The sequence below is a fragment of the Myxocyprinus asiaticus genome, chromosome 24, assembly GCF_019703515.2.
Source record: "Myxocyprinus asiaticus isolate MX2 ecotype Aquarium Trade chromosome 24, UBuf_Myxa_2, whole genome shotgun sequence".
NCBI classification, from domain to species: domain Eukaryota; kingdom Metazoa; phylum Chordata; class Actinopteri; order Cypriniformes; family Catostomidae; genus Myxocyprinus; species Myxocyprinus asiaticus.
In genome coordinates, this window is record NC_059367.1 from 42,073,678 (window position 1) to 42,101,284 (window position 27,607).

Below are 27,607 nucleotides of genomic sequence, written 5' to 3' on the forward strand. Positions count from 1 at the left end.
AGTTATTGCTATTGGCTCTTTCAAAAGTGGTTCAGCACCCCCAGGAGTGAGTTATTCAAATCTGGCCCTGTGAGAAGGATATTGTTTAGAGAGATGCCATGAAATTGTGCACTAGAATCGAAGACCACCCTTATCTGATCTGGTTTTCGTGGATGGTAGCCTCTTAAAATTGGCAGATACCAGCATTCCTAGTTTTCTTTCAGTGGAGGTGCCAGTTCAGCATGCTTGTTCTCAAACACCTTTTCCATGAATCAAAGAAAGTCTTCATCACAGGCTTTTTGTCAAGAGTATGCTTTAAGGAGATAAGCTGTGAGAGTGCCTGTTCTCGATTGTTTGGAAGTAGTAGTCAAGGTGCTTTGAAGGGTAGAGGAGCAACCCAGGAGTTTGTTTTGTCTTTACGAAACTCTTTCTCCATGATCTCCATAAAGATTTTGTCTTCTAAGGAGAGAGCACACTTGTTGTCATCTTTTGTCCTCTCAAAAACTGTGTGACCAAGATTATCAGCAGTTTTACTGACTGTTCTGTCTGCATTTGGTGAATTGAATTGTGTTGACTCCCTGCCATAATTTGCCTTTCAAAGAGATGTGACTGGGGCAAGATGTAAGAAAGGAAGGTCTGCCATTCTCAAGCACATTTGTCTTGAAGCTGTTTATGGTTGGCTTGTGAGCATTACCAAGGCAGACTTCACCTATTAGGACCCAGCCTAAATCAAGTCTATGAGCAAATGGGGAATTGTGAGGACCGTTGATTTGCTGTATGACCTTGTGCACTCTGATGAGGTCCCTCCCAAGCAAAAGCAAGATCTGGGCATTTTAATCTAGTTTTGGAATATGTTTTGCAGTGGGCTTCAAATGAGGGTGGCAAAGTGCTACCTCTGGGGCTGGTATCTCTGACCTGTTGTCAAGGATTTCATTACATTCAATGAGTGAAGGAAGATCGATGCTTACACCTCCACTGACAGCTTCATTCTGAAAATGCTGGTTAGAGAGAGAGAGAGATGCACGCGGTTGCATGTGTGTCTGTGTCCTTGTGTTTTATGTTGTTTTAAGTTCATTTATGCATTAAAAGTTTATGTTTATTGTTCAGCCGGTTCCTCCTTGCCCGACCTTTGCTCTGGAATTCACCAGGTCATTAAGTCGTGTCGTGTACCACTGCATCTGTATGATTTTCAGATAAACTGACTCGTAACGTGTGCAGGGGCTCATGACCTTCCCGAGTGTTAGAACTCGTACCGTGTATGACTGACCTTAGCCTGAGCAGCAACTGCCTCTTTTTGCACCTGTAGTGCTTCAAGTGTAACTTCCACTGTGGCTTTCTCAGCTTCTAGTCTTACCGTCTCTTTTTCATGATCAGCTCTATCTCTGCAAATGATGCACGTGCACGTGCAGCTTCGGCTCCAGCTCCTGTTCTGGCTGCTGCACTACTAGCTGAAGATCTTGAAGAAGATGTGTGTTTAGAGCCAGCTGAAGAAGTTTTTACACTTTTGCTGGATTCATCCTCCATGTTTGTTTTTGATGTTTGTTTGGTTATCCTTTAGCTTTTCACTATACCGTCTTCCCTCCGTGCATAACATTTTACGCAGACTGACAGCAAGCCAAACTCCATTCATCATAGAGTCAGGAAAACAAGCATCCAAGCTTCAGTATTTTTAAGTACAGCAGATTCAACTCTATAATGAATCAGAGTGAAACTAAAAAGAAAGAAATAGTTTTCAATTACACTTTTGACAGAAGGTTTCAAAAACCAACTAAATATATGCCTACATTACTCGAGCTGAATACTGACATTATGCACATTTAGTAATTATATTATATATTATATTACTTACAGTGTATATCAAGCTAGTTAACATGCTAATGGTAATATTATACACCCTTAAATATAATTCTTCCAAACATTAGATTATCAAAAATATCTCCATATATGTTATATAAACAAAGAATGCAAAATGTACAACTATTGCTCTCATAAACCATTCAAAAATTATGATTAAAGAGGTAATCCAGGATGACATTGACTGTGGTCGAATTCGAAATGGCGTACTTCCATACTACTACTATTTCTGCCATAGACAAACATGGCAGAAGTAGTAAGATTAGTATGGGTAGTATGCCGTTTCGAACTCAGCCTGAGTATCTGATGTACTGGCCATGAGGTCTCAGTACTTCCTTTCTCCTGTTATAAAACTGCTTGCTATTATTTTTGTGTCCTCTAGGTAGCGATAAACAACTACACTTCACACATTAATAATATCTTGAGAAATGGGGCAGAACAGGCCCTGTTTCAAATGCACCCTAAGCCCTTGCGGTCCTCCTTTGAGTCCAGACTTTGGTGTGTAAGCGAGTGCAGTCCGATGGGGCACTAGTCAGCGAGTCCATGAGGGTTTATGAGTTATAAAAATGTGCATTTGGGACATTCTTCAAGACTTCAATAAGATAAAAGCATTTTCATACATTATATTTTTCATACACATGCAGTTTTACAAGTTATTATTTGTAAAGTCATGAAATAGATTTTTTAAAATAAATATAACTTGGTTTGATATGTTGTTAAGACCTGCATGCATTTTAAAGTTTGTCTAAAGTTTCCAAATACTTTTGTGGGGCACTGTACATAAATATCAAGATAAATCAATAAATGTAATATTGTGAAAAGGCTGAAACATATCAGAATGTATAGTTTTAGCTATTTCACAAAGTCTTAATGGTAATCGACAGTTAAGAAAATCTGTAAAAACCTTTAAGAAATATAAAGCCATATTCAATGCATATATATGTTCATGTCCACAGATGCTCAACGTTCTGCAAAGTGTTACCCACCCACCTAAGAAATCATCCAGCCTGCAATCCACGACATATTTAGAATACATTAAACAGCATTCTGTTTACCGTAAACCCTTTATGTGACATAAACATTGGCATAATATTAGTTTTGTCAAGCATCTTTGGCACAAAGAAACAGCAAAAATTTTCATAGCTGCTTGCATTATTGCTTGCTACTTCTGTGTTGATAGAAGACACCAGATGGATGAGTGCTTTTTTTTTTTTAGATGTGTTTGAAGAGACAAAGCTGAGAATTAAACAAAAAGTTCGGTGTTACTCATATTTCATTATGTTATTCAAATGAAGGGTCCGTCCACGGGAATCTGACTGGATGAATGACTGTTATTGCACCCTGGTTTTTGGTTGTCATTTTCTATATAAATTATTTTTGTGACAACTCACAGCTCAAGCCACTTATCCAACACCTGTCCTTTTCATTGCAGGATTGTTAGGGCACTGTAACGGCTCTCAGTGCGTGTGCGCATGCTCCTCCTCTGGCTGACCCCAGCACCCCCTTACACTGCTATGCCCCCTGTCCTGTCTTCTCATCACCTCCAGAGGAAGCACTGCTCACCCCTGTAGGAATGCCTGCTCAGGCCTGGTACCTGCCCCCACCCGCCGCTGCTCCTGCACCTTGCGCCATTCCAACCCCCACCAGCTCTCGCAGGCTGCTCCACCATGAACGATGAGGTCATCAGCACTAACGCACTGGCTTGGCTGGTCTGCTCGGGAGTGTCCATCCTGGCCAACACCTGGGGCATCCTGAGCGTGAGCGCCAAGCAGAAGAAGTGGAAGCCATTGGAGTTCCTCATTTGCACTCTGGCTGGCACGCACATCCTGAACATGGGCATCCCCATCACCATGTACTGCGTCATTCAGCTGCGTCGACAGCACTCAAACTATGAGTGGAACGAAGGACTCTGCAAGGTCTTCGTCTCCACCTTCTACACCCTTACCTTGGTCACCTGCTTCTCCGTCACTTCTCTGTCCTACCACCGCATGTGGATGGTCCGATGGCCTGTCAATTATAGGTAAGTCACTTGAGCTGATTTTTGTTGAAGTGATGTGTCCAATTCATTTATGTGAATCAGTTCTTTCGAACTTTTTGTTTCAATGAAAAACAGTTGTTCTTTTACGTCATCACATGATTACATCATTCCATTTTTTCATGACATCCTGACATGGCATATTAAAATCTAAAATGTTCTAACATCAGAGTGATTTTTTTTCCATTATGTGATTATTATTTATGTATATTGCAAAAAGTTGAAATTATAACAGATTGTGTACATTTTTTGAGAGAGAGAGGGGTTCAGTCTTCTCCAGACTTCCTCATTCACAAACCCCCACTCCTGTCCATGTGTCTTAGGAATGAGAGAGAGAGAGAGATGTCCCCAAGATTTGGTAACATATCATACTGAGAAAAAAAAAGATAGCATTAACTTAAAGTTTTTTTTAAAAAGTTTAGTTTGTAGTATTTCACTCACTCACTCTGCAAAATAGGAGAACAGTCTCAGTTTGACACAATAATGTTTTAACAAACAGGGTATGTTATTATATATATATATACACACACACACACACACACACACACACTGGTAGCCAAAAGTTTGGAATAATGTACAGATTTTGCTGTTTCGGAAGGAAATTGGTACTTTAATTCACCAAAGTGGCATTCAGCTGATCACAAAGTATAATCAGGACATTACTGATGTAAAAAAACAGCACCATCACTATTTGAAAAAAGTCATTTTTGATCAAATCTAGACAGGCCCCATTTCCAGCAGCCATCACTCCAAAACCTTATCCTTGAGTAATCATGCTAAATTGCTAATTTGGTACTAGAAAATCACTTGCCATTATAATTCACAGTTGAAAGCTATTTGGTTCGTTAAATGAAGCTTAACATTGTCTTTGTGTTTGTTTTTGAGTTGCCACAGTATGCAATAGACTGGCATGTCTTAAGGTCAATATTAGGTCAAAAATGTCAAAAAAGAAATAAAATAAAAATGTTTCAAAACTTTTGACCGGTAGTGTATGTATATATATATATATATATATATATATATATATATATACATACATACATACATACATACACACACACGTATATACATAATATATACACACTACAGGTCAAAAGTTTTGAAACACTTGACTGAAGTGTTTCTCATGATCTTAAAAATCTTTTGATCTGAAGGTGTATGCTTAAATGTTTGAAATTAGTTTTGTAGACAAAAATATAATTGTGCCACCATATTAATTTATTTCATTTTTAATAAAAATGTAATTTAAAAAAAAAGTTTTTGAAATTGATGACTTGGACCAAATAATAAAGAAAAGCAGCCAATAAGTGCCCAACATAGATGGGAACTCCTTCAATACTGTTTAAAAATCATCCCAGGGTGAAACCTCAAGAAGTTGGGTGAGAAAATGTCGAGTACATTTCTGAAAATTCTAGGCAAAGGGTGACTACTTTGAAGATATTAAAATATAACATATTAATATATTATGCATATAAATATATTTATTTGGGATTTTGTTTAGTCACAACATAATTCCCATGTTATTCCATAGTTTGGTGACTTTACTATTATTCTAAAATGTGGAAGAAAAACATTTAAATAATAATAATTATAATAAAGAATAAGTAAGTGTTTCAAAACTTTTTAAGTTTTAGTTATATCTTCAACCCACGTGTTTTACATCTTTCTGAGAGCTCAAACATGAATGAATTGTTGCATTGGTGGAATTTTTGGCTCAGGTAGAATGAGCTTCAGACATCCTGAAGGTATCACACTGACTAACAAAATAAAAAGAGTCATCAAGTGGTTTCAACAAATAGTGTTGTGTTTAAAACAAGACAGAAGCCAGTTTCTGTGTATTCTAAAACTGTTGTATTATGTTCAAAGTAGATTAATACAATTGTAATTATACCAACTGCTGAAGACCAGACATGGTACAGGGTGTAGGTAGCTCTTATCTAGACTGATGCTTTGAAGACTCTACCGACTTGTTATAAGTTTTAAGGTCCATCCCTATCACAGACAACAACAATGGGATTTTTTTGTTTTTTTTTTTTTTCTGAGATGGGAACACCTAAAATAATTCTTTTAGTGCATTAATTCTTGAGGACCTGGTTAGGTATAGTGTGTTTGGAAAGTGTCAGGTTTGTGTCGTAAGCATAAATCAGTCTCCGGTGGTTGTTAGTGCTATAGATATAGTGTAAAAATTACTTTTTGAGTCTGTGAATCAAAGGTTTATTTTGAAGCAAAACTATATTTTGAAATCTGGACAACATGAACCAAAAAACTTCTATGTAACGTAGCACACGTTCAAAGTTGACATGGCTGCATAAGAACGTAAAACTTACTTTGACATTTTGAACAGAGAATAAGAATGCTAGTATACTTTAACATACTGTTAACAAAATTCAATGATGAGATAATCATTTCAATTTAACTGAATCTATATTCCTATGGAGGATAGAATGTGACAATATTAAAAACAGATAAATAAATAAATATATTTGCAAAGAAATTTAATTATACATTTATTTCCTTATTAACACATTATTGCATTTATTCATTTCCACTTTTATTTCCTCATTTATACATTTATTTATTCCTATGTTTTTTATTTATATATGTTTTTATTTCCATATTTATATGCATATATATTTATTTCTACATCCACATTTATGTATTTCTACATTTCTTTGTCCACATGGAAATTAGGGTGTGTGTTTTCTACTTCAGGCATAGCGATCAACCTCAGAGTGAAGCTTGAATCCACAGTGACATCTTGTGGTTGAGTCAAATAGGTCAAAAAGGGAATGAATGAATGATCTTTAGCCTTCATACTTGTTTTCGTTTCATAAGTACTGGGGCTACATCCAGGGGTGTAGCATCCTTTATGATGGCATATGCATAACAGTGGATGCAGAATATGATGGATTTGTTTTTACTTCTCAAGTGCAAATCTGATAAAACCAAAAAGTTCTAGGGTGAAAGATCTATCTGTCAATCACCCGATGCTCTAAAACAAGATTTCTAAACTTTGTCAGTTTTGAGCATCTTTAAAAGGAAATAACTGTCCGAATGGACAATTTTAAATAGTGCATACACCTGCACAATAGGCTACTTCACAGAACATCTTCAGTGTGCATGGTCAACATGCAGTGACACAGATAAGAAGCACAAACACCTGAAGTTCAGTTAATACATGTATTCTACTACAATAGCAGATCATTCTGCTTTATATATCATGTCTGTGCTTAGGTTAAATGCAAACCTAACTGTCAGAAACTATGTGCTGATTTTTTCACTTTCTTTTTGTTCTTCTACTTTTTGGAAATCTGACCACAAGTGGTCAAAAGATGCATATTATATAACATCAGTTGTAAATGGTGATGTGTCTCACCCATCCACTTCAGTACCAGGTGTACAGGGCACACACATGCACAGCAAACGTTAGAGAGAGAGAGAGAGAGAGAAGTCACATAACGATCGTTAAAATAAAACTGATACACTAAATGGTTTTGTTTCTTTTTTATCTGTCAGAATGATGGACAGCATTTGGAAACATCTATCAAAGTTTCAACAAATTTATATATGTTGGAGAATTTTCAGTTAACGCAACCCCTGGTTAAGTGATAGCTTATTAAACTAACAACAATACAATTTCTTACATTTTTTCAAATGTGTTAATTCTCATAAAATAGATCACCACAAATAAAACTTTGACTAAATAATTACTCATTTTCTATTCCCTATAGTCTTTGAATCCCACAGAGTGCACTATATAGGGAGCGATTTTTTTTAGGGCTGTTCTGAAGGGAACTAACCACACTGAAGCTAAACACCATCTAAAATCTAAACAGGAAGATAGTAGATTGGTTAGAAATAGGTTAATAACATATTGATCTGGCAAATATTTCCAAATAAATAGCTGTGCGTTTCTCTTTCTTCACCCGATTGCCTACATCGCTGGGCTGCTGCCCTACAGCTAGCCTATATGTACACACTGGCCCTAAATAAATGCAAGCTTTTATCACCAACATCCACCATTTTTACATTAAATATGATTAAACTTGATAGTTTCATGTGTACTGCTTTTTTATTTATCAGATCTTTTTAAGTTGTAGTTTCAGTTCAGATTGACTGTCAAGATTTTCAGTTGAATACCGGATGGCTGGGTTTTCTAAAAGAGTACGTACAGGTATGGTCACCCTAGGTACATACAGTTACCATGATATGAAATGACTTAAATAGTGATATTAGATTTTGGTTATATCACCCACCTTTAAGTCATTCATACAATGCAGTTCATTCATTCCCTATTTGACTCAACCACAAGATGTCACTGTGGATCCAAGCTTCACTCTGGAGCACTCGGAGTTTGACTGCTATGCCTGAAGTAGAAAACATGCCCCCTCATTACCAAATACATAAATGTGGTAATACATAAATGTAGAAATAAAATAAACATAGAAAAAAATAAATGTGTAAATAAAAACATGTATAATAAATTAATGTGGAAATAAATACAATATATCATAAATAAGGAAATAAATGTGGAAATAAATGTATAAAGGAAAAAAAATAAATTTGGAAATAAATACAATATATCATAAAGAAATAAATGTAAAAATACTCATTTATGTCTGATTTAAACATTTATTTATATATTTCTAAGTACAATTTTCATTTTTTTTTCTTACATTTCTTTGCAAATGTTTATTTATTTATTTTTAATATTGTCACATTTGGCTCTCCATACATTTCTTTATCTCACTCTTCAAATCAATAAACTGGACAAACACCATTTTACACACTAAAACAACAATTTAAACAAACACTTTGATTAGCACTGCAGTAAAGTGACAACAGTGAATAAGTGATTAATCAGTGTGTCAAATGTTAATCACATTACAAAGAGCAGAGTCATTATTTTAAAATAAAATGCAACAAACATATTACCTGTTGAGTATGCCTAACCTAGTGTGTGATGATTAACAAATAACTAATAATTACATGCATGGACTTAAGATTTTTTACTTGTAAATGTAAATTTACTGGTCACTTTTGATTAGACTAGTGAACACAAAGTTAAAAAAAAAAAAAAAAAAAAAAAAGAATTTTGATGACATTTTTAAAGAATTTTATAAAAATTCAAATAACTTTACAGATCTTTATTGTAAAGGGTTTAAACAATGTTTTCCATGCTTGTTAAATGAACCATAAACAAACAATTAATGAACATGCACCTGTGGAACAGTCATTAAGACACTAACAGCTTAAAGACGGTAGACAATTAAGGTCACAGTTATAAAAACCCATCTGTGTGAACGTGCCTTAGGCATGCTACATGGAGGCATGAGGACTGCAGATATGGCCAGGGCAAAAAATTGCAATGTCCATACTGTGAGACGCCTAAGACAGCACTACAGGGAGACAGAAAGGACAGCTGATTGTCCTCGCAGTGGCAGATCACATGTAACAACACCTGCACATAATCAGTACATCCGAATATCACACCTGCGGGACAGGTACAGGATGGCAACACCAAGCGTTACACCGAGGCCTGTACTCTGGAGCAGATCGATTTGGAGGTGGAGGGTCTGCCATGGTCTGGGGCGGTGTGTCACAGCATAATCGGACTGAGTTTGTTGTCATTGCAGACAATCTCAACACTGTGCGTAACAGGGAAGACATCCTTCTCCCTCATGTGGTACCCTTCCTGCAGGCTCATCCTGACATGACCCTCCAGCATGACAATGCCACCAGCCATACTGCTCGTTCTGTGCATGATTTCCTGCAAGACAGGAATGTCAGTGTTCTGCCATGGCCAGCGAAGAGCCCGGATCGCAATCCCATTGAGCACGTTTGGAACCTGTTGGATCGGAGGGAGAGGGCTAGGGCCATTCCTTCCAGAAATGTTCCCCGCCCTTTTGTTCAGGACACATTATTCCATTTCTGTTAGTCACATGTCTGTGAAACTTGTTCAGTTTATGTCTTAGTTGTTGAATCTTTTTATCTTCATACAAATATTTACACATGTTAAGTTTGCTGAAAATAAAAGCAGTTGAAAGTGAGAGGACGTTACTTTTTTTTTTTGCTGAAGTTTGAAGTAAGTTGGAGCAGAAGAAATAGAAATAAACCTTGTGTAAATTGTCAGCTTTACGCTAAGCTAAAATGCTATTTCTAGCCATTTTACATGCACACGTTACCAGGCACGTTGGATCATAATTTCCTTTTTTTCCTAGTAAGACCTTTGATATTAGGGCAAAAATTTTATTCTTGATAATTTTTGTATTGTTTTCCTGTAAAAATATCTAAAAATCCTTAAAACAGATTGATCTTGTTTTAGAAACAACACTGCATAAGATATTTAGGTTTTTCAGAGAATGTATTTTTAACATGTGTATTTTGTCTAACTGTACTGGCAGAGTTTTTATAGTCAAAACAAGTGAAAAAAATCTACCAGTGCTGAAGAAGTAATCCAAAGTATTTAAAATGTTACTGATAGAGTAATCTAACGAAATACATTACAAATGACATTTTACAGCATGTAGTCTGTAATCTGTAGTGGAATACATTTCAAAAGTAACCCTCCCAACCCTGCCTGTGTGTTAGCGCAAGGCAGCGCTCTCAGATAAGTTCACGTGCATTGTGAAATCAAAGTAATAAAGGATCAAGCATTCACGCAATTCCAAACATTTTTAACCGATACGAGTAATTATAAAAATCTACAAATGCGGCACAGAATAACTGAAAATGAGGAAGTTACAGCGTTTCAGGAAATCAGGACATTGTAAACAGTCAAATACACATTGCCTTTCCTGTGTCACAATAAAAGCTAATAAATACGACAGCACTTTCAGGGTCAAAATAAAAGCTCCAGGTGGAGGTGAAGTAAACAGGACAGAAATATATTACTTTTGTAATTTCATGTTGACTTTTATATCTTATTTATCTTTTACCAGGTTGAGTAATACCAAGAAGCAGGCCGCCCATACTGTCATGGGCATCTGGATGGTCTCGTTCATTCTGTCCACACTGCCCGCTGTGGGCTGGCATGATACCACAGAACGCTTCTACACCCACGACAACTGCCGCTTCATTGTGACCGAGATCGGCCTGGGCTTCGGTGTCTGCTTCCTGCTGCTGATCAGCGGGAGTGTGGTGATGGGCGTCATCTGCATAGGGATTGCCCTCTTTCAGACCTTCTCCATTCAGATGAGCCAAAATGTGGACAAGAACAAATTTAATGTGCCCACCATCGTAGTGGAGGATGCCCAAGGCAAGAGACGCTCGTCCATTGATGGCTCAGAGCCCATCAAGACTTCGTTGCAGATCACCTATCTTATCAGTGGAATAGTCTTCATATACGACTTTCTAACTGGGTTCCCCATATTGGTGAGTGTTTGTTTTCAATTTTACAACAGTAAGTTTCAGTCTTACAATCTGGAGTGCGTATCCTGTACAATGACATAATTTACTGCATAACCACCATCATTGGCGAAATTAACTAGTTAGTTACCTATTTTCTGAAACCGTAGTATGTCGCACATCTGTGGTTCGAACCACATTGGTTCAGTACAGAGCACAGTGTAGTATAGTGCAGTACAGAGCTGTTGTTAATGATTTTACGCAGGGGGTAGAGATCTCCCCAGAGTGGCTCGATGATATTAAGGTCAGAAGACTGTGATGGCCACTCCAGAGCCTTCACCTTTTTCTGCTGTAATCACTGGAGGGTCAACTTGGCCTTGTGCTTAGGGTCATTGTCGTGCTGGAAAGTCAAAGAGCGTCCCATGCGCGGCTCTCGTGCAGAAGAATGCAAATTGTCTGCCAGTATTTTCTGATAACATGCTGCATTCATCTTGCCATCAATTTTCACAAGATTCCCCATGCCTTTAGAGCTCACACACCCCCAAAACATCAGTGAGCCACCAGCATACTTCACAGTGGGGATGGTATTCTTTTCACTATATGCCTTGTTGACCCCTCTCCAAACATAGTGCTTATGGTTGTGACCATAAAGCTCTATTTTGGTCTCGTCACTCCAAATTACAGTGTGCCAGAAGCTGTGAGGTGAGTCAAGGTGTTGTCAGGCATATTGTAACCGGGCTTTTTTGTGGCATTGGCGCAGTAAAGACTTCTTTCTGGCAACTCGACCATGCATCTCATTTTTGTTCAAGTATCATCATATTGTGCTCCTTGAAACAACCACACCTTCTTTTTCCAGAGCAGCCTGTATTTCTCCTGAGGTTACCTGTGGGTTTTTCTTTGTATCCTGAACAATTCTTCTGGCAGTTGTGGCTGAAATCTTTCTTGATCTACCCGACCTTGGCTTGGTATCAAGAGATCCCTGAATTTTCCACTTCTTAAGTGATTGAACAGTACTGACTGGCATTTTCAAGGCTTTGGATATCTTTTTATATCCTTTTCCATCTTTATAAAGTTCCATTGCCTTGTTATGCAGGTCTTTTGACAGTTCTTTTCTGCTCCCCATGGCTCAGTACCTAGCTTGCTCAGTGCATCCACGTGAGAGCTAACAAACTCATTGACTATTTATACACAGACACTAATTGCAATTTAAAAAGCCACAGGTGTGGGAAAATAACCTTTAATTGCCATTTAAACCTGTGTGTGTCACCTTGTGTGGCTGTAACAAGGCCAAACATTCAAGGGTATGAAATCTTTTGATCAGGGCCATTTGGGTGATTTCTGTTATCATTATGATTTAAAAAGGAGCCAAACAACTATGTGATAATAAATGGCTTCATATGATCACTATCCTTAAATAAAAGACTGTTTTTTTGCATGATCAGTCATATTTTCAAAATCAATGGCAAAATTTCACAATTTCTGCCAGGATATGCAAACATTTGAGCACAACTGTATATACTGTTCCCTCTATGTTTTGCTGCCACAGCATTAAAACAGATAAACAGTGAGCCAAACTCTATTCAAGAGCCAGGATAACTAGCCTTATTGCATCTTTAATGATTTCAGACAATTGAAATAGACAGGATGATAGACAGTTGAATAGAGTGAAAGTGTATATAAAGTACAAAAGACAATATTTAAAGGTGTTGTAATATATTAATGAAATAAGTGTTGTGAGATCTCACCGGTCTCTGATATCTCTAGACTCTGTAAACAGCAAACAAATATGTCAGCGGTTCACGTTCAATGACGCTTTCTGCCTGTCATTTATTTTGCTTATTCTATTAGTATTGTAGTTGCAGCGAGTTATTGAAGTTTTAAGGCCCAAACATACTCTACGTAAGTGCGTGAACGCAGACACATCTTGCTACGCAAGCTCAATTTCACGCATCATGAAATGTTTCAGAGTGCAATTCATAACCTAATGCAAGTACGCGCTGTATTCTCAGCATTGCCGCAAGGGGTGCTACAGTGGATTTTTTTTTTTTTCAATCAACAACTGTCATGGTGGAGCAGCAATTTGAGGAGAGTCTTGCCGAACAATTAAATTATACAAACCTATTTTTCTGTCATCTTTTTATCAAATACAAAAGCACACTCCTCAACTGTCAACATGTTGACTCCACCACATCCAGTTTTGTGGCCCCTAAAAAAACTATTTCGGCCTCTTGTGGTCCAAGGTTTGTAACTGCCAAAGCAACACAAGAGTGTACGTAATGTATGTACAACGGGACCACGCGTTGGTGAAGCGCTCGCATCTGCGTTTGTGTACTTGCGTGAAGTATGTTTGAGCCCTAAAGCCATATTTATGCCATGTTGCTTATAACAGTTGTCAGTTGAGGGCGCTGCTTTCGACAACCATTTCTGCTCAATATCTGTTCAATAAAAGCGCATTTGGTATCTTTGGAGTGCAGGATTTTGGAAAGAGGGGGCGTGGCTAATTCAACAGCTCAGTTTGTGGAAATTCTAAAACTGTTAAAATCGTTTACAGCACCTTTAAAATCTACAAATGAATCAAATTTATGACACTTATCCTTATCAACAGTACAAATAACTACAAATATGTATAAACAGGCTACTAATATTAGATTAGAAGAATTTGTTACAGTGTGCCTTGTGTATGAGCTATCATAAATATAAACATCTTCACACAAATCAAAAGCTCCGATAAGAAATAACCTTTAAAAATCTATTTTAAATGGATAAATAAACTTACAGCCATTGATTTCTGAGGGGTTTTGATCAAAGGATTATCTTAGATTACATTACAGATGTCCAACATGTGCTTGAAGCATGATGAACTGGCTACTTCCTATTACCCAGTATGCACAGGCATGAATGGCACCTCTGGCACATGTCAAAATAAGAGTCCTTATGTGTGTATATACAAACATAACTGTAAAGGAAGCAGAACATTTAAAAAAAAACAAACAAAAAAAAAAAAAAGACACATTTTTGTAGTGTGCCCAATCATAACATATATAAATTGAGAACATGCGCACTTCTCAAAAAAAAAAAAAAAAAAAAAAACACAAGAATGTGTTATGCATTTACAAGGACACAAGCTGCGTTCTTCGGTAGAAACCTAGGTGTCATTTTCTTAAAGGAATAGTTCACCCAGAAATGAAAAATTGCTGATAATTTACTTACCCTCAGGCCATTCAAGATGTATCTGAGTTTCTTTCTTCATCAGAACAGAATTTAAGACATTTAGGATTTCATTTCAGGCCTCCTCCTCTAAACAATGCATTCAATGTCCTCCATTTTTTGACAGTCCAAAATGCATATTTAGGGTGCATCAAAATAATCCACACGACTCCAGTCGACAAATAAAGTTCTTCTGAACCCAAACGATTGATTATTTTGAGAAACAAAACAATATTTATATACTTAACTACAAATGTTCGCTTCCGTACATCTCTGTGACTTGCGCTCATGAGAGGGATGATGTAAGCTTGTTGGTAAGGTCACGCGTCACGTGGAGGAGGAGTCAGGAAACGCATCATCCCACAACAAGATTCCACAATGAATTCGGAAAGTGTAGGTTGACTTTTTTTTAGCTAAATTCAGAACGCTGCTGCCAGGATTCTGACCCAAACCAAACAATCTGAGCATATTACTCCAGTCCTTGTGTCTTTGGCTTCCAGTCAAATTTAGATTTGATTTTAAAGGGATAGTTCACCCAAAAATGAAAATTCTCATTTACTCACCCTCACACCATCCCAGATGTGCATGACTTTTTCTTTTGCCTAACAAAAACAAATATTTTTAGAAGAATATCTGAGCTCTGTCGGTTCTTACAATGCTCCAGTGGCTAAATCCATATCTTTAGAAGTGATATGATAGGTGTGAGTGAGAAACAGATCAATCAAAAACCTCCACTTTCACATTTTGAAAGTGAAAGTGGAGATTTATGGTAAAAAAGGACTTAAATATTGATCTGTTTCTCACTCACACCTATCATATCGCTTCAGAAGACATTTAAACCACTGGAGTCGAATGTATTAATTTTATGTGGCCTTTATATGCTTTTTGGAGCTTGAAAAGGTCCAGTCACCATTCATTTGCATTGTAAGGACCAAAAAATATTTGTTTGTGTTCAGCAGAGAAAACATGACATACACATCTGGTATGGCATGAGGGTAAGTAAATGATGAGAGTTTTCATTTTTGGGTGAACTCTCTCTTTGAAGTACTTTTGCTAGTTTATAAATCACTCAGTGGCCTAGGACCTGAATACATAGCAGATATACTTGTTGAATATAAACCTAATAGACCTCTCAGATCATTAGGATCAAGTCAGTTAGAAATACCAAGGGTTCACTCAAAACAAGGTGAGACGGTATTTAGCTACACTGGCAGCCAAAAGTTTGGAATAATGTACAGATTTAGCTGTTTTGGAAGTTAATTGGTACTTTAATTCACCAAAGTGGCATTCAACTGATCACAAAGTATAGTCAGGTCATTACTGATGTAAAAAAAACAGTACCATCACTATTTGAAAAAATTATCTTTGATCAAAAAAACAGGCCCCATTTCTAGCAGCCATCACTCCAACACCTTATCCTTCAGTAATCATGCTAAATTGCTAATTTGATACTAGAAAATCACTTGCCATTATATCAAACACAGTTGAAAGCTATTTGGTTCGTTAAATGAAGCTTAACATTGTCTTTGTGTTTGTTTCTGAGTTGCCACAGTATGCAATAGACTGGCATGTCTTAAGGTCATTATTAGGTAAAAAATGCCAAAAAAGAAACAGCTTTCTCTAGAAACTCATCAGTCAATCATTGTTTTGAGGAATGAAGACTATACAATGCTTGAAATTGCCAAAAAAACTGAAGATTTCATACAAAGGTGTACACTACAGTCTTCAAAGGACAACTGGCTCTAACAAGGACAGAAAGAGATGTGGAAGGCCAGATGTACAACTAAACAAGAGGATAAGTACATCAGAGTCTCTAGTTTGAGAAATAGACGCCTCACATGTCCTCAGCTGACAGCTTCATTGAATTCTACCCGCTCAACACCAGTTTCATGTACAACAGTAAAGAGAAGACTCAGGGGTGCAGGCCTTATGGTAAGAATTGCAAAGAAAAAGCCACTTTTGAAACAGAAAAACAAAAAGAAAAGGTTAGAGTGGGCAAAGAAACACAGACATTGGACAACAGATAATTGGAAAAGAGTGTTATGGATCTTAACCCCATTGAGCTTTTGTGGGATCATCTAAACTGCAAGGTGCGTGAGAAGTGCCCGACAAGACAGCCACATCTATGGCAAGTGCTACAGGAAACGTGGGGTGAAATGTCACCTGAGTATCTGACAAACTGACAGCTAGAATGCCAAGGATCTGCAAAGCAGATTGGTGCACATGGAGGATTTTGTGATGAGAACTCTTTGAAGTAGTTTTAAGAAGATCTGAACATTTTTTCCAAATTCGAATAGTAATTTTTCACGTTATTAATGCCCTGACTATACATTGTGATTGGTTGAATGCCCCTTTGGTGAATAAAAGTACCAATTTCTTTCCATAAGAGCAAAATCTGTACATTTTTCCAAACTTTTGGCTTCCAGTGTATTATGCCACCTATAGCTGCAACCAGCTTCCAGAAGAGGTTAGATGTGCTCCAACAGTAGCCATATTCAAATCCAGACTGAAAACACATCTGTTTAGTTATGCATTTACTGACTGAGTACTGTGCTGCACTTAGTGATTGCACTGTATAATTGTGTTTCAGTATTCTTTTTTCTTTCATTTTTATTCATTTAAATATCTGGTGGAACATCTGAACTAAAAAGATGGGGGGTTATTAAAGACTACGAGTGTGGTCACTTCAAGATCACGGGATGACAGACGTTAGGACCTCAGGAAGGGTTGCACTATTATAGCAAAAATCATAATTGTCGATTATTGCCCTTGATATTGTAATCGTGATTATTAATGTCGATTAAAATATTAAATTACCGTGATGTCACCGTGTGGTTCTTCAGAGTAGCTGATTTCAATGGTGGATATGAGCTGCGCTCCAGTTTCTTTTAAGCATTATATTGTATTTTATATTGAAATAATGTTTAAGGTAAGGCAAATAAAATTTTAAATTGATATTTATGGTATAGCATAAATTATTGCTAAATTACTGCTTAAATTATTAGTCTACGTACAGTAAATAACATGGCATATTCAATATTCAAACTTATTAACAGCCGATTTAAACTGACCAAGTTACTGCGTTCAGTAAGCCCTTTGTTGGCGAGACGGGACCATTCATCCCGTTAGATCTTCAATGGTGATCTTGTTCATGTAAGATCATCGTTAGATCATTTTTGGCCTCAGTGGTTGTACTTTGGAAATTAAAAACAGTCATTTGCGATTGGAGTTTGTGCGATTCGTGAAAATGTTAAATCTACCAATACGAGCTGCGTGGCAAATGGGTCTTATTAGAGCAGACACGATAAAAATGGTGATTCCTGAAATATGCTATTCATGCCATATTCATTATGTTGGCTGCACCTCCAAAACAAACTTAGAACAGTTAAGCTGAATTACTTTGTTATTTTTGTACAAATCAAATTCACATCGGCCTACTTATTAACATGACAATACAAAACTGTTATTACATTTTTAATCAATTGTACACAGAAATCGAGCAATGCGACAAACTCTCCCATTACAGTGACTGCTGTCACTCACTGCAGGTTTACACTGTTTGAGACCTGCATTTCCACGCAAGCTCAATGATGCTCCGCACAAAGTTCTGCACTCTCGCGAATGCTTTAATTAAAAACAAAGCTGTCTAATCAGCATAATAAATCAGTTATTTACACCACGTCTGTGCCTTGATTAGAACGGGATCGTTTTAGTTTTGTCGTGTTGCTCATTTGAAGTGTATTTAACATCTACGTTCAAAGCAAGTGGTGCAATATGCAATGAAAGTGCTTTTCGCGTTTGTTCTACAGCTTCTTTTCAAGTGTCAGGTGATGTTTCTTCAGTATTAATTTTCGTGTGCCACGTGAACAGAACTAGAACATAAAGCAAGCATCTGGGCATTCAGATGGTTTAAAACTTGCGCATTAGGATCAGTTGTCATTACTGATAGGATGGAGGATTAATTTAGGCAGCTCTGATTGGTCATTGCCGTTTCATTGCTCAACGGACATGTTAGTGATTGGTTAGAATACTCAACCGCTGCAAAAACACGTTGTAAATAGAAACCATTGATGCAACAGGAGCAGACTTAAATTGAACGCTGTAATCGTCAGTTTTCACGATTACATAATCGTGGCAGCCGTAATCGTAATCGTGATTAGTTTTTCAATTAATTGTGCAGCCCTAGGTCATAGGGGTTGCTGCTTCAATATCATGGGATGATCGACCTTTGGACACCTGGGGCACCTATTCAGTGTTCCTACTCCGATAAGGGGTGCCCAACCTGAGTGTCAAAATCTATATTTTTATTTTGCATTCTTACTGATTGCACTGTATTAATTTATTTCATTTAAATACCTGGTGGAAACACCTGAACAAGAAAGTTGGGGGGTTACAGGTTACGGAAGTAGTCGCTTCAAGATCACGTGGTGATAGACATTAGGACCTTTGGAAGGTGGTTATTAAAGGTCATGGGGGTGGCCGTTTCAGTGTCACCATGTGATCGACCTTCGGATCCCTGGGGCACCTGTTGTAATGGTACAGAAGTGGAAGACTCAGGTAGATCCTTATGCAGTGTCGTTTATTAAAGGAGCAGGCAAAAACAGTGTAGATAATGTAAGCGTCAAAACCAGTTGACAAACAAACAATGCAGATAATCCAAAAACAGTAGGCAAAAAGCAAACACAGGAGTACAAGGCAAGGGTCGGAGCACCGAATAAATCAGGCATAAAGTAAATGCTCAGAATTGCAATCGAATGGAAAGACAATACTTCACAATAATACAACAAACAACGCGTCCTTAAATAGAGTCCCAAATGAGCAGATAATGAGACACAGCTGTACAGGAAACAGAACTCAAAACTCAGGCGATGCAGACCTCTTATGGTGGGAGGTGGAAGTAACAAGTTCCCAAGTAGATATAACACCTGCTCACTGAAGAGGCGCGCCGAACTTTTTAAAATTCTTATTTCTTTTTATTCTTATTATTTTCTTGTTCGTAAGTGTTTAAAAATGAACTTTTATGTATCTTTTATATTCTTTATAATTTCCATGTAAAGCACTTTGAATTACCACGGTGTATGAAATGTGTGTGATGCCCCTTGATATGTCCTGCCCAAACTTGCCCAAACACTTTTCCACTATCAGGCCAAGCGGTTCTGAGCAAGATGACGTAATGGTTCCAGTACCATTTCCACTTGAGCACTTCAGCACAATTACAAACTGTTCTCAGCCCAGATTTCTCGCCATGGTTTGCTAAACGTGTTCAACCATGCTGGTGGAAAGGTTTTAGGACATTTTTAGGACTGTCCTTTTTAGCTAGTCAGGGAATTTTTAGTTTTAGCTTTCTGTGTTTGTGACTGGTGGCATACACAACCCCTCAGCATACGATAAACTCCTTGCCTTTTTTCTTTGCTCTTCTTTTTGCAACATGGGCCATGTCTGTCCTGTGCTTTAGCGGAGTAAAAACCAGGGAGAAAAGCAATCCTAAAAACTGGAATATGTGATTGTCCTCCATAGCACACTCGCTCCAATGTTAACCTCTCATGTTTGTTTGTTTTTTTGTTTGTTTTGTTTGTTTTTCCCCTTCATTAACTAATATCTTATAGAGTTATATGGGTTCCTCGCCTTTGGCTTGCTCATTGGGGGCCTAAAGACAAATAATTTTTGTAGCATGATTTTCAATCAGGATTTTCATTTAAACTGCTCAATGAGGACTTTAAGACATTACAGACATTTCAATTTTCTTTTACAGCACAATTTTCTGTTAAGCTGCTTTAAAACTATGTATTATTTTGGCTCAGTCCAAAATATTATGACCACTCACAGGTGAAGCGAATAACACTGATCATCTCTTAACAAGGCCACATGTCAAGGTCTAGGTAGATTATATGGTAAGCGAACAATCAGTTCTCATGGCCAACGTGTTGAATGCAGGAGAAATGGGCAGGAGTAAAGACCTGAGTGACTTTGACAAGGGCCAAATTGTTATGGCCAGATGACTGGGTCAGAGCATCTCTGAAACAGCAAGGCTTGTGGGGTGCTTCTGGTCAGCAGTGGCGAGTACCTACCGACAGTGGTTCAAGGAGGGACAACAACATGTCACCGGTTTGGGCGCCCAAGGCTCATTGTTGCGCGAGGACAACAAAGGCTATCCCGTCTGGACCGAACCAACAGAAGGTCTACTGTGGCACAAGTCACAGAAAATTTTAATGATGGTTATGGGAGGAATGCGTCGCAACACACAGTGCATTGCACCCTGCTGCGTATGAGGCTACATAGTGAGTGCCCATGATGACCCGTCCACTGTCGAAAGTGCCTACAATGGGTACGCGAGCGTTGGAACTGGACCTTGGAGCAGTGGAAGAAGGTCGCCTGGTCCAATGAGGCCCTTTTTCTTTAACATCGTGGATGGCTGTGTACATGTGTGCCATTTACCTGGGGGTGAGTGATGGCAACAGGATGTACTGTGGGAAGACGACAAGCTGGTGGAGGGAGTGTGTTGCCCTGGGCCATTCATGTGGACATAAATTTGACACGTGCCACCTATCTAAACATCGTTGCAGACCAGGTACACCCCTTCGTGGCAATGGTATTTCCTGATGGCAGTGGCCTCTTTTAGCAGGACAATGTGCCCTGCCACACTGCACACATTGTTCGGGAATGGTTTGAGGAACATGATGAAGAGGTCAAGGTGTTGCCCTGGCCTCCAAATTCCCCAGATCTCAAAGCATCTGTGGGATGTGCTGGACTAACAAGTCCGATCCACGGCGGCTCTACCTCACAACTTACAGGACCTGAAGGATCTGCTGCTAATATCTTGGTGCCAGATTCCACAGGACAACTTCAGGGGTCTTGTAGAGTCCATGCCTTGGTGGGTCGGCACTGTTTTGGCAGCACGTGGTGGACCAACAATATATTATGGAGGTGGTCATAATGTTTTGGCTCATCGGTGTATGTTGTGAAAAGTGCTATACAGATAAAAATTACTTGACGTTGTTGCCAACTTACATATTTGTTACATGGTCCTGATTTCGCAGCACTACAGTGGAAAAGAAACCGTAACCATTCAGCTCGATGGTGGAAAAGCTACTTATGTCAATAGCAAATACTTCAACACAGGACAGAAAATTGCGCTCGTCAACCACATTTAATGGAGTCTTTAAATGATACTGCCTCTTTATTATCTTTTCCCCTCACGTCCATCTCTTTCTCTTTATCCTGAGTTTAACCATATGTCACCTCACAGAAGCTCTCACATTATTCGGCGGAGATGTGGGGTGGTAAGGAGAGGAAAGGGTTAGGGGCTACAGCCTAGATAGGACTATCTACATCCCTGTTTGGATTGCATAATTACATGATACGTACATCACAGGCCAAATAAAATTTCCCAAGAATTCCTGCAATGCTGTTTAGTGCTAAAAATGCATAGCATAATTTGATGTATTGTTTCAAAAGTTTTAGGTTATGGTGGTAACAGACTAATGTATTTGTCATTAGAAGTTTAACATTTTAGAATTTAAAGAAGTGGCCACTGTGGACGAGATGCAAAATGAATGAGGTGTTAATATAAAGCAGCTGACAGAATAAGAATGTTAAATGATAAAATTCATTATTTATCTTAATTTATCTGGGTGCAAAAATATTATGAGAGGGCCAAGTCATCATGTTGCTGTATGCCACTGATGAGAGTACTTTTGATTAGACTACCCTACAAAAGCAAAACACAGTAACTACGCTAGCACTGAAACAGAATTTTTTCTCAAGTTTTTTGTTTTTACTGTGGATTTAGTAGTTACTACAATTTTCACACTCTTGTCTCTAAATCTTTAAAATAGTATAAACAAACATGTCCTTAAAAATCACACTTATAAATTTATTAATATTAACCTGATCTGCATAGGCCTAACAATATCCAAAATTATCAACATGATATATACAGTAGGTTGAAAAGGAAAACTTTACTTTAAGATTTTTTGTTGGGGTGTGTTCAGATCACGTAGCTTTCTCAACAGGCCTGCCTTTGTAGTTTCAGTGTTTGGTTTCTCTTGAATTTCAATTGTTTCATCCTCTCTGCCACCAATAATTCACCACATAAAAGACATTGTGCTTGGCACAAACCATGTTTTTCCTTGTTGAAAGGGAACTTTAATGTAGTCTGGTTCATATTTTCTTTAACCTTGCTTAGTTTTTTTTTTTTCCTCGCTCTCTCTCATGTTTTTTGAGAATGAGGGCATATCACACAGCCAGTCCATGTTGTTACCATCTGCCTAGTAATATTGAGATATATTTGGATGTGTGATTGTATGTTATCGAGCACAGTATGGTCTAATAACCCTGTGAAATGGTTTATCAGAGATATTACACAAGACGTTAGTCTGGGATTATGTATATTTGTTTGTGTGTAGTCTTTTTTTTGTTTTTGTTATTGAGAGTACTTTATCTAAGGCAGCCTGACAGTGTAGTTCTTGGAATAGCAAAACATACATAAAGAGAATATTATTATATTATTGTCAACACTGTGTGTCATGCATGTAGGTATTTGTATGTCCATACAATTCGAAGTCATTCTTAAATAGTGTTATATTCAAATTTCTTAATTTGTTAATTGTCACTTTGGTGGAAGCAAGTAGTGAATATATTTATTAGCTTTCTGGTACTCCCCACCTTGGGATAACTTCTCTTATTAGAGCTTTTGCTACAGCCGTAGCATCAGCTTTTCTACTTGGGAAACACTCAACCCACTTTGAAAACATGTCAACAATTACAAGACAATACTTATAACCTTGGCATGGTGTCAACTCAATGAAATCCATCATGGAATGGAAAAGGAAGTTCTGGTGTGGGGTGGGCAGAGTAAGTTTGTGGCTTATTTCGTCTTCCCACATTATTCTCTGCGCAGATGTAACAGTTCTGACAGAATTTCTCTGCCACAACTGTAAATCCTGGGGAATCCCAGGAAGTTCCAATTAGATCATTATTGCCAATTGTGAGGCATGGTCTGCCCCGTGAGACCACTTTGCAAAATTTGGATACAATTGTTTTGGCAGGAAAGGCCTTTTTGTTTTTGCATCTTTCCATATACCCCATCTTCACATTTTGCACACCCCTCCGACCAGCTTTTTCTCTCCTGATTGGTAGCCATATTTTGAATTTTGATCAACGTTGGTGGGAGCTGAACATTATCGGGCACCGGAAATGTGAATGCGGTTAATGCGATTGGCGGTTGATGTGTAAGTGCAGCATTCTTTGCTGTTCTGTCAGCGAAATCATTAACTCTTGAAATGTCATCGTTGCTCTTTACGCGTGCAGCGCATTTACAGATTGCAATTTCTGATGGAAGTTGTAGGTTTTTGATCAACTTTTCATTCAATTTTGAAAGCGCTATAGGTTTCCCATTTGCAGTAAGGAAACCTCAGATTTTTCCAAATTGCCCCATGATCATAGCAGGCGCTGAATGCATAGCGTGAAGCAGTGTAGATCATTACTGAGCGTCCCTGTGCTAATTTACACACTTGGGAAAGAGCTACAAGTTCAGCGGCTTGCACGGAATTATGTTTTGGCAAACACGCAGTTTCTACCACATCAAACTGGGTACAAACAGCATATGCAGTTGACAGTTGACCTGTATCTGGATTTCGGAGACACGATCCATCAACATAGAAAACCAGTTCAGGGTTTTGCAAGGGTGTGTCACTCAAGTCAGGACGCGGTTTTGGCACAATGTCTACGACTTCCGTACAATCATGAGGAACTCCGTCATCCTCAGTAGGTAGCAGTGTGGATGGATTTAGTATGGTGCACCGTTTCAATGTGACATTGGACATTGTCAGCAAGACGTTCTGCCAGTGCAGCGAACGGGCAGCAGTTAAATGAGCCGTTCGTGACTGCATCAGCAGAGTGTGCACTGCATGTGGAACAAACACAGTTAAAGGGTGGAATGCCACCAAATCTGAGCACGTTAAAACAGCTTCAACAGCGGCCGCTACCGAACGAAGGCACTGTGGCATTCCATGAACGACAGTGTCTAATCGTTTGGAGTAATATGTGATTGGATGATGGCGATCACCATGGGGTTGTGTTAGAACCACAGACATGAACCCCAATTTTTCTGAAACAAAGAGTTTACATTTACACATTTGGCAGACACTTTTATCCAAAGCAACTTACAGTGCCCTGATTACAGGGATAATCCCCCTGGAGCAACCTGGAGTTAAGTGCCTTGCTCAAGAAGGCACTTGTGGGGATTGAACCAACAACCTTCTGCTTACCAGTTCAGTGCTTTAGTCCATTACACCACCACCATTCCTTAGAGGGTTCAAAATGTTTTGAATAGTCAGACAAGCCTAAGCATGGTGCCAATTTGAGAGAGCCAGTCCTGTCATTCCTCTGTCCATACCAATTTGTCAGTAAGAACTTTCTGCTTATGAGCTGCTGTTAGTAGAGGATTTGAAATTTCTGCATAATCTTGGATCCATGACCTACAATATCCCGTAATGACATAATTTGTGATTTTGTGATGGGTTTCGGAATTTTCTGAACTGCTTCAATTCATTCAAATCCTAGTGCATGACCTTTTGCTGAAATGAGGTGACCAAGGTACCTAACTTCCTGCTGCACTAACTGTAGTTTTGATTTTGACACTTTGTGCCCATTCTCTGTTAAAAACTCCAGTAATGCACACGTATCAAACTCACAGGTGTCTTTGTTAGGAGAACACAGCATCAAATCATCTACATACTGAATTAGGGTACTTTCCCTCGGTGGAAGAACCTTCTTTCTTTCACACAGAGACGTGGGGCTGGACTGGTGTCTGATGGAAAAGAACAGATTGAGCAGGTGTTAGTTTAACAAAGAATGCAGAGTATTGATAGGATACCAATAAAAAATCAAGATAACATTTTTCCTCTGGTGGTCCATCAAACCATTCCTCCTCATATACATTGTTCCTATCCTGGCCTACAAACCATGAGGTACAATGCAGATGAGGTGGTTTTTCTAAATCTGGCAACATTTGTTGATAAGCAGAGTATGGATCAAAGGAAGGAGTTAAAGCCCAATTATAATACCAATTATAATTAGCATAAAAGCACCTCCGGAACTGAACACTTCCATACCATTGTTTGAAATGAAAATGATCAATTCCAATTTGGACAATAAATCTCTAGCCAACAAATTTACAGGGCATGTTTCAGAAACCAGGAAAGAATGGGTCACCTGTTTCAGCATGTTTGTTGGCATAGTCAACTCATAACCAGTGGTATGCCAGATAACCCATATGTTGTTCGGGTTTTTCCAGAATAAGCTAAATTTGGAAGTTTTAGAGCAGTCTCTGCAGTGATCATAGAAAATGTGGCACCTGTGTCCACCAAAAAATTTAATGAAAGTCTTTCAACTTTAATAGTTATTATCGGATTTTGTCTTGGGTTGTCAGTTATTTGAAGTAATTGTTCTGGTTGAGTGTCTCCCGCCTTATCCTATTCATGGTCTCTCACATTTGATGATGGAAACCAAGGGCTGTTAGGGGAAGGAGGAGGTGGTTCATGCATGAGATGTTGTTTTCTCTCTCTCGGGCAATCCCTGGCCCAATGCCCTTTCTCACCACAATTATGACATTGATCGGCAGCAGTTTTCCACTGATATGATGTTCCTTGACGGTCTCTTAGAGATGGCACACTCTGGCAGTCTTCTTGACGGTTGTGACCTCCTCTTCTTTTCCCAGTCCATCGACCTCGGCCCCGGCCATTGACCCCTGGTCCGCAGCTGGACTGATAAAACATATATTGAGCATTTTCTAGTTTTTGTTGCTTCTCTGTTATCTTTTTCTCAATGTTCAACTCTGCATGTTTAGCATGTTGCAACACTACCTCCATAGTTTGTGCCTCCCAACCAATGCAAGTCAGTCTTACTGCTTTTGCAAATCTGGAAGGAGTCCATTCACAAAATGATGTTTTAGTATGCCTGTGTTATCAGTACCTTCTGGAAGGCCGGCACTTTCATCGACAGTTGTTTTTAGTCGTGCATGGTAAACGCTCACCGTCTCTCCCTTCAGCTGCTTTGTGTTAGTGATTGCTCCCCAAATCAAATCAAATCAAATCACTTTTATTGTCACACAGCTATATACACAAGTGCAATGGTGTGTGAAATTCTTGGGTGCAGTTCCGATCAACAGAGCAGTCGTGACAGTGATGAGACATATACCAATATACAATAAACATTTACACAACACAATTTAAAGTCTAATATACACATAATTACACACAACACAATATACAAATAATAACATACACTGTACAGTATACAATACACACAATATAGATACACATTATTTCAATATAAAAAAAGTATATATAGTATATATAGAATGTACAGTAGGTTGTATTGTACTGTAGTGACATTCAGGCTGTCGGTTGATAGTAAGTTGTTAAGAGAATATAATATGATAATAATATAATTTATGACAGTCCTGTGTGAGATATAAGAGTAAGAGTAATAAAGTGCAGTGCTGATGTATTGATCGTGGGAGATCAAGAGTTCAAAAGTCTGATTGCTTGGGGGAAGAAGCTATCATGAAGTCGGCTGGTGCAGGTCCTGATGCTGCGATACTTCCTGCCTGATGGTAGCAGTGAGAACAGCCCATGGCTCGGGTGGCTGGAGTCTCTGATGATCCTCCGAGCTTTTTTCACACACCGCCTAGTATATATGTCCTGGAGGGAGGGAAGCTCACCTCCGATGATTTGTCTGGCAGTTCGCACCACCCTTTGCAGTGCTTTGCGTTTGTGGGCTGTTCTATTGCCGTACCAGGCGGAGATGCAGCCAGTCAGGATGCTTTCTACAGTGCAGGTGTAGAACCGTGTGAGGATGTGGCGGTTCATTCCAAACTTCCTCAGCCGTCTCAGGAAGAAGAGGCGCTGATGAGCCTTCTTCACAACGACTTCAGTGTGGATAGACCATGTGAGTTCCTCAGTGATGTGGACACCCAGGAACTTGAAGCTGCTGACTCTCTCCACTGGTGCTCCATTGATGGTGATGGGACTGTGTTCTCTGTCTTTTCTTCTGAAGTCCACCACAAGCTCCTTTGTCTTACTGACGTTGAGGGAGAAGTTGTGCTCCTGACACCAGTGTGTCAGAGTGTGCACCTCTTCTCTGTAGGCTGTTTCATCATTGTCAGTAATCAGACCTACCACC

The 27,607-nt window shown here is 38.6% G+C and overlaps 1 protein-coding gene across 2 annotated transcripts in view; it reads left to right on the plus strand.

Moving 5' to 3' along the window:
* The window catches only part of LOC127415179 (probable G-protein coupled receptor 153), a 121,846-nt gene that overhangs the window by 27,610 nt on the left and 66,629 nt on the right, over positions 1–27,607 (plus strand). For both annotated transcript variants that reach the window (XM_051653802.1, XM_051653803.1), the window contains 2 exons: positions 3,266–3,853; positions 10,810–11,242. In XM_051653802.1, the coding sequence (XP_051509762.1) occupies positions 3,501–3,853; positions 10,810–11,242 (786 nt within the window). In that variant the 5' untranslated portion in view covers positions 3,266–3,500. The remainder of the gene's footprint in view (positions 1–3,265; positions 3,854–10,809; positions 11,243–27,607) is intronic.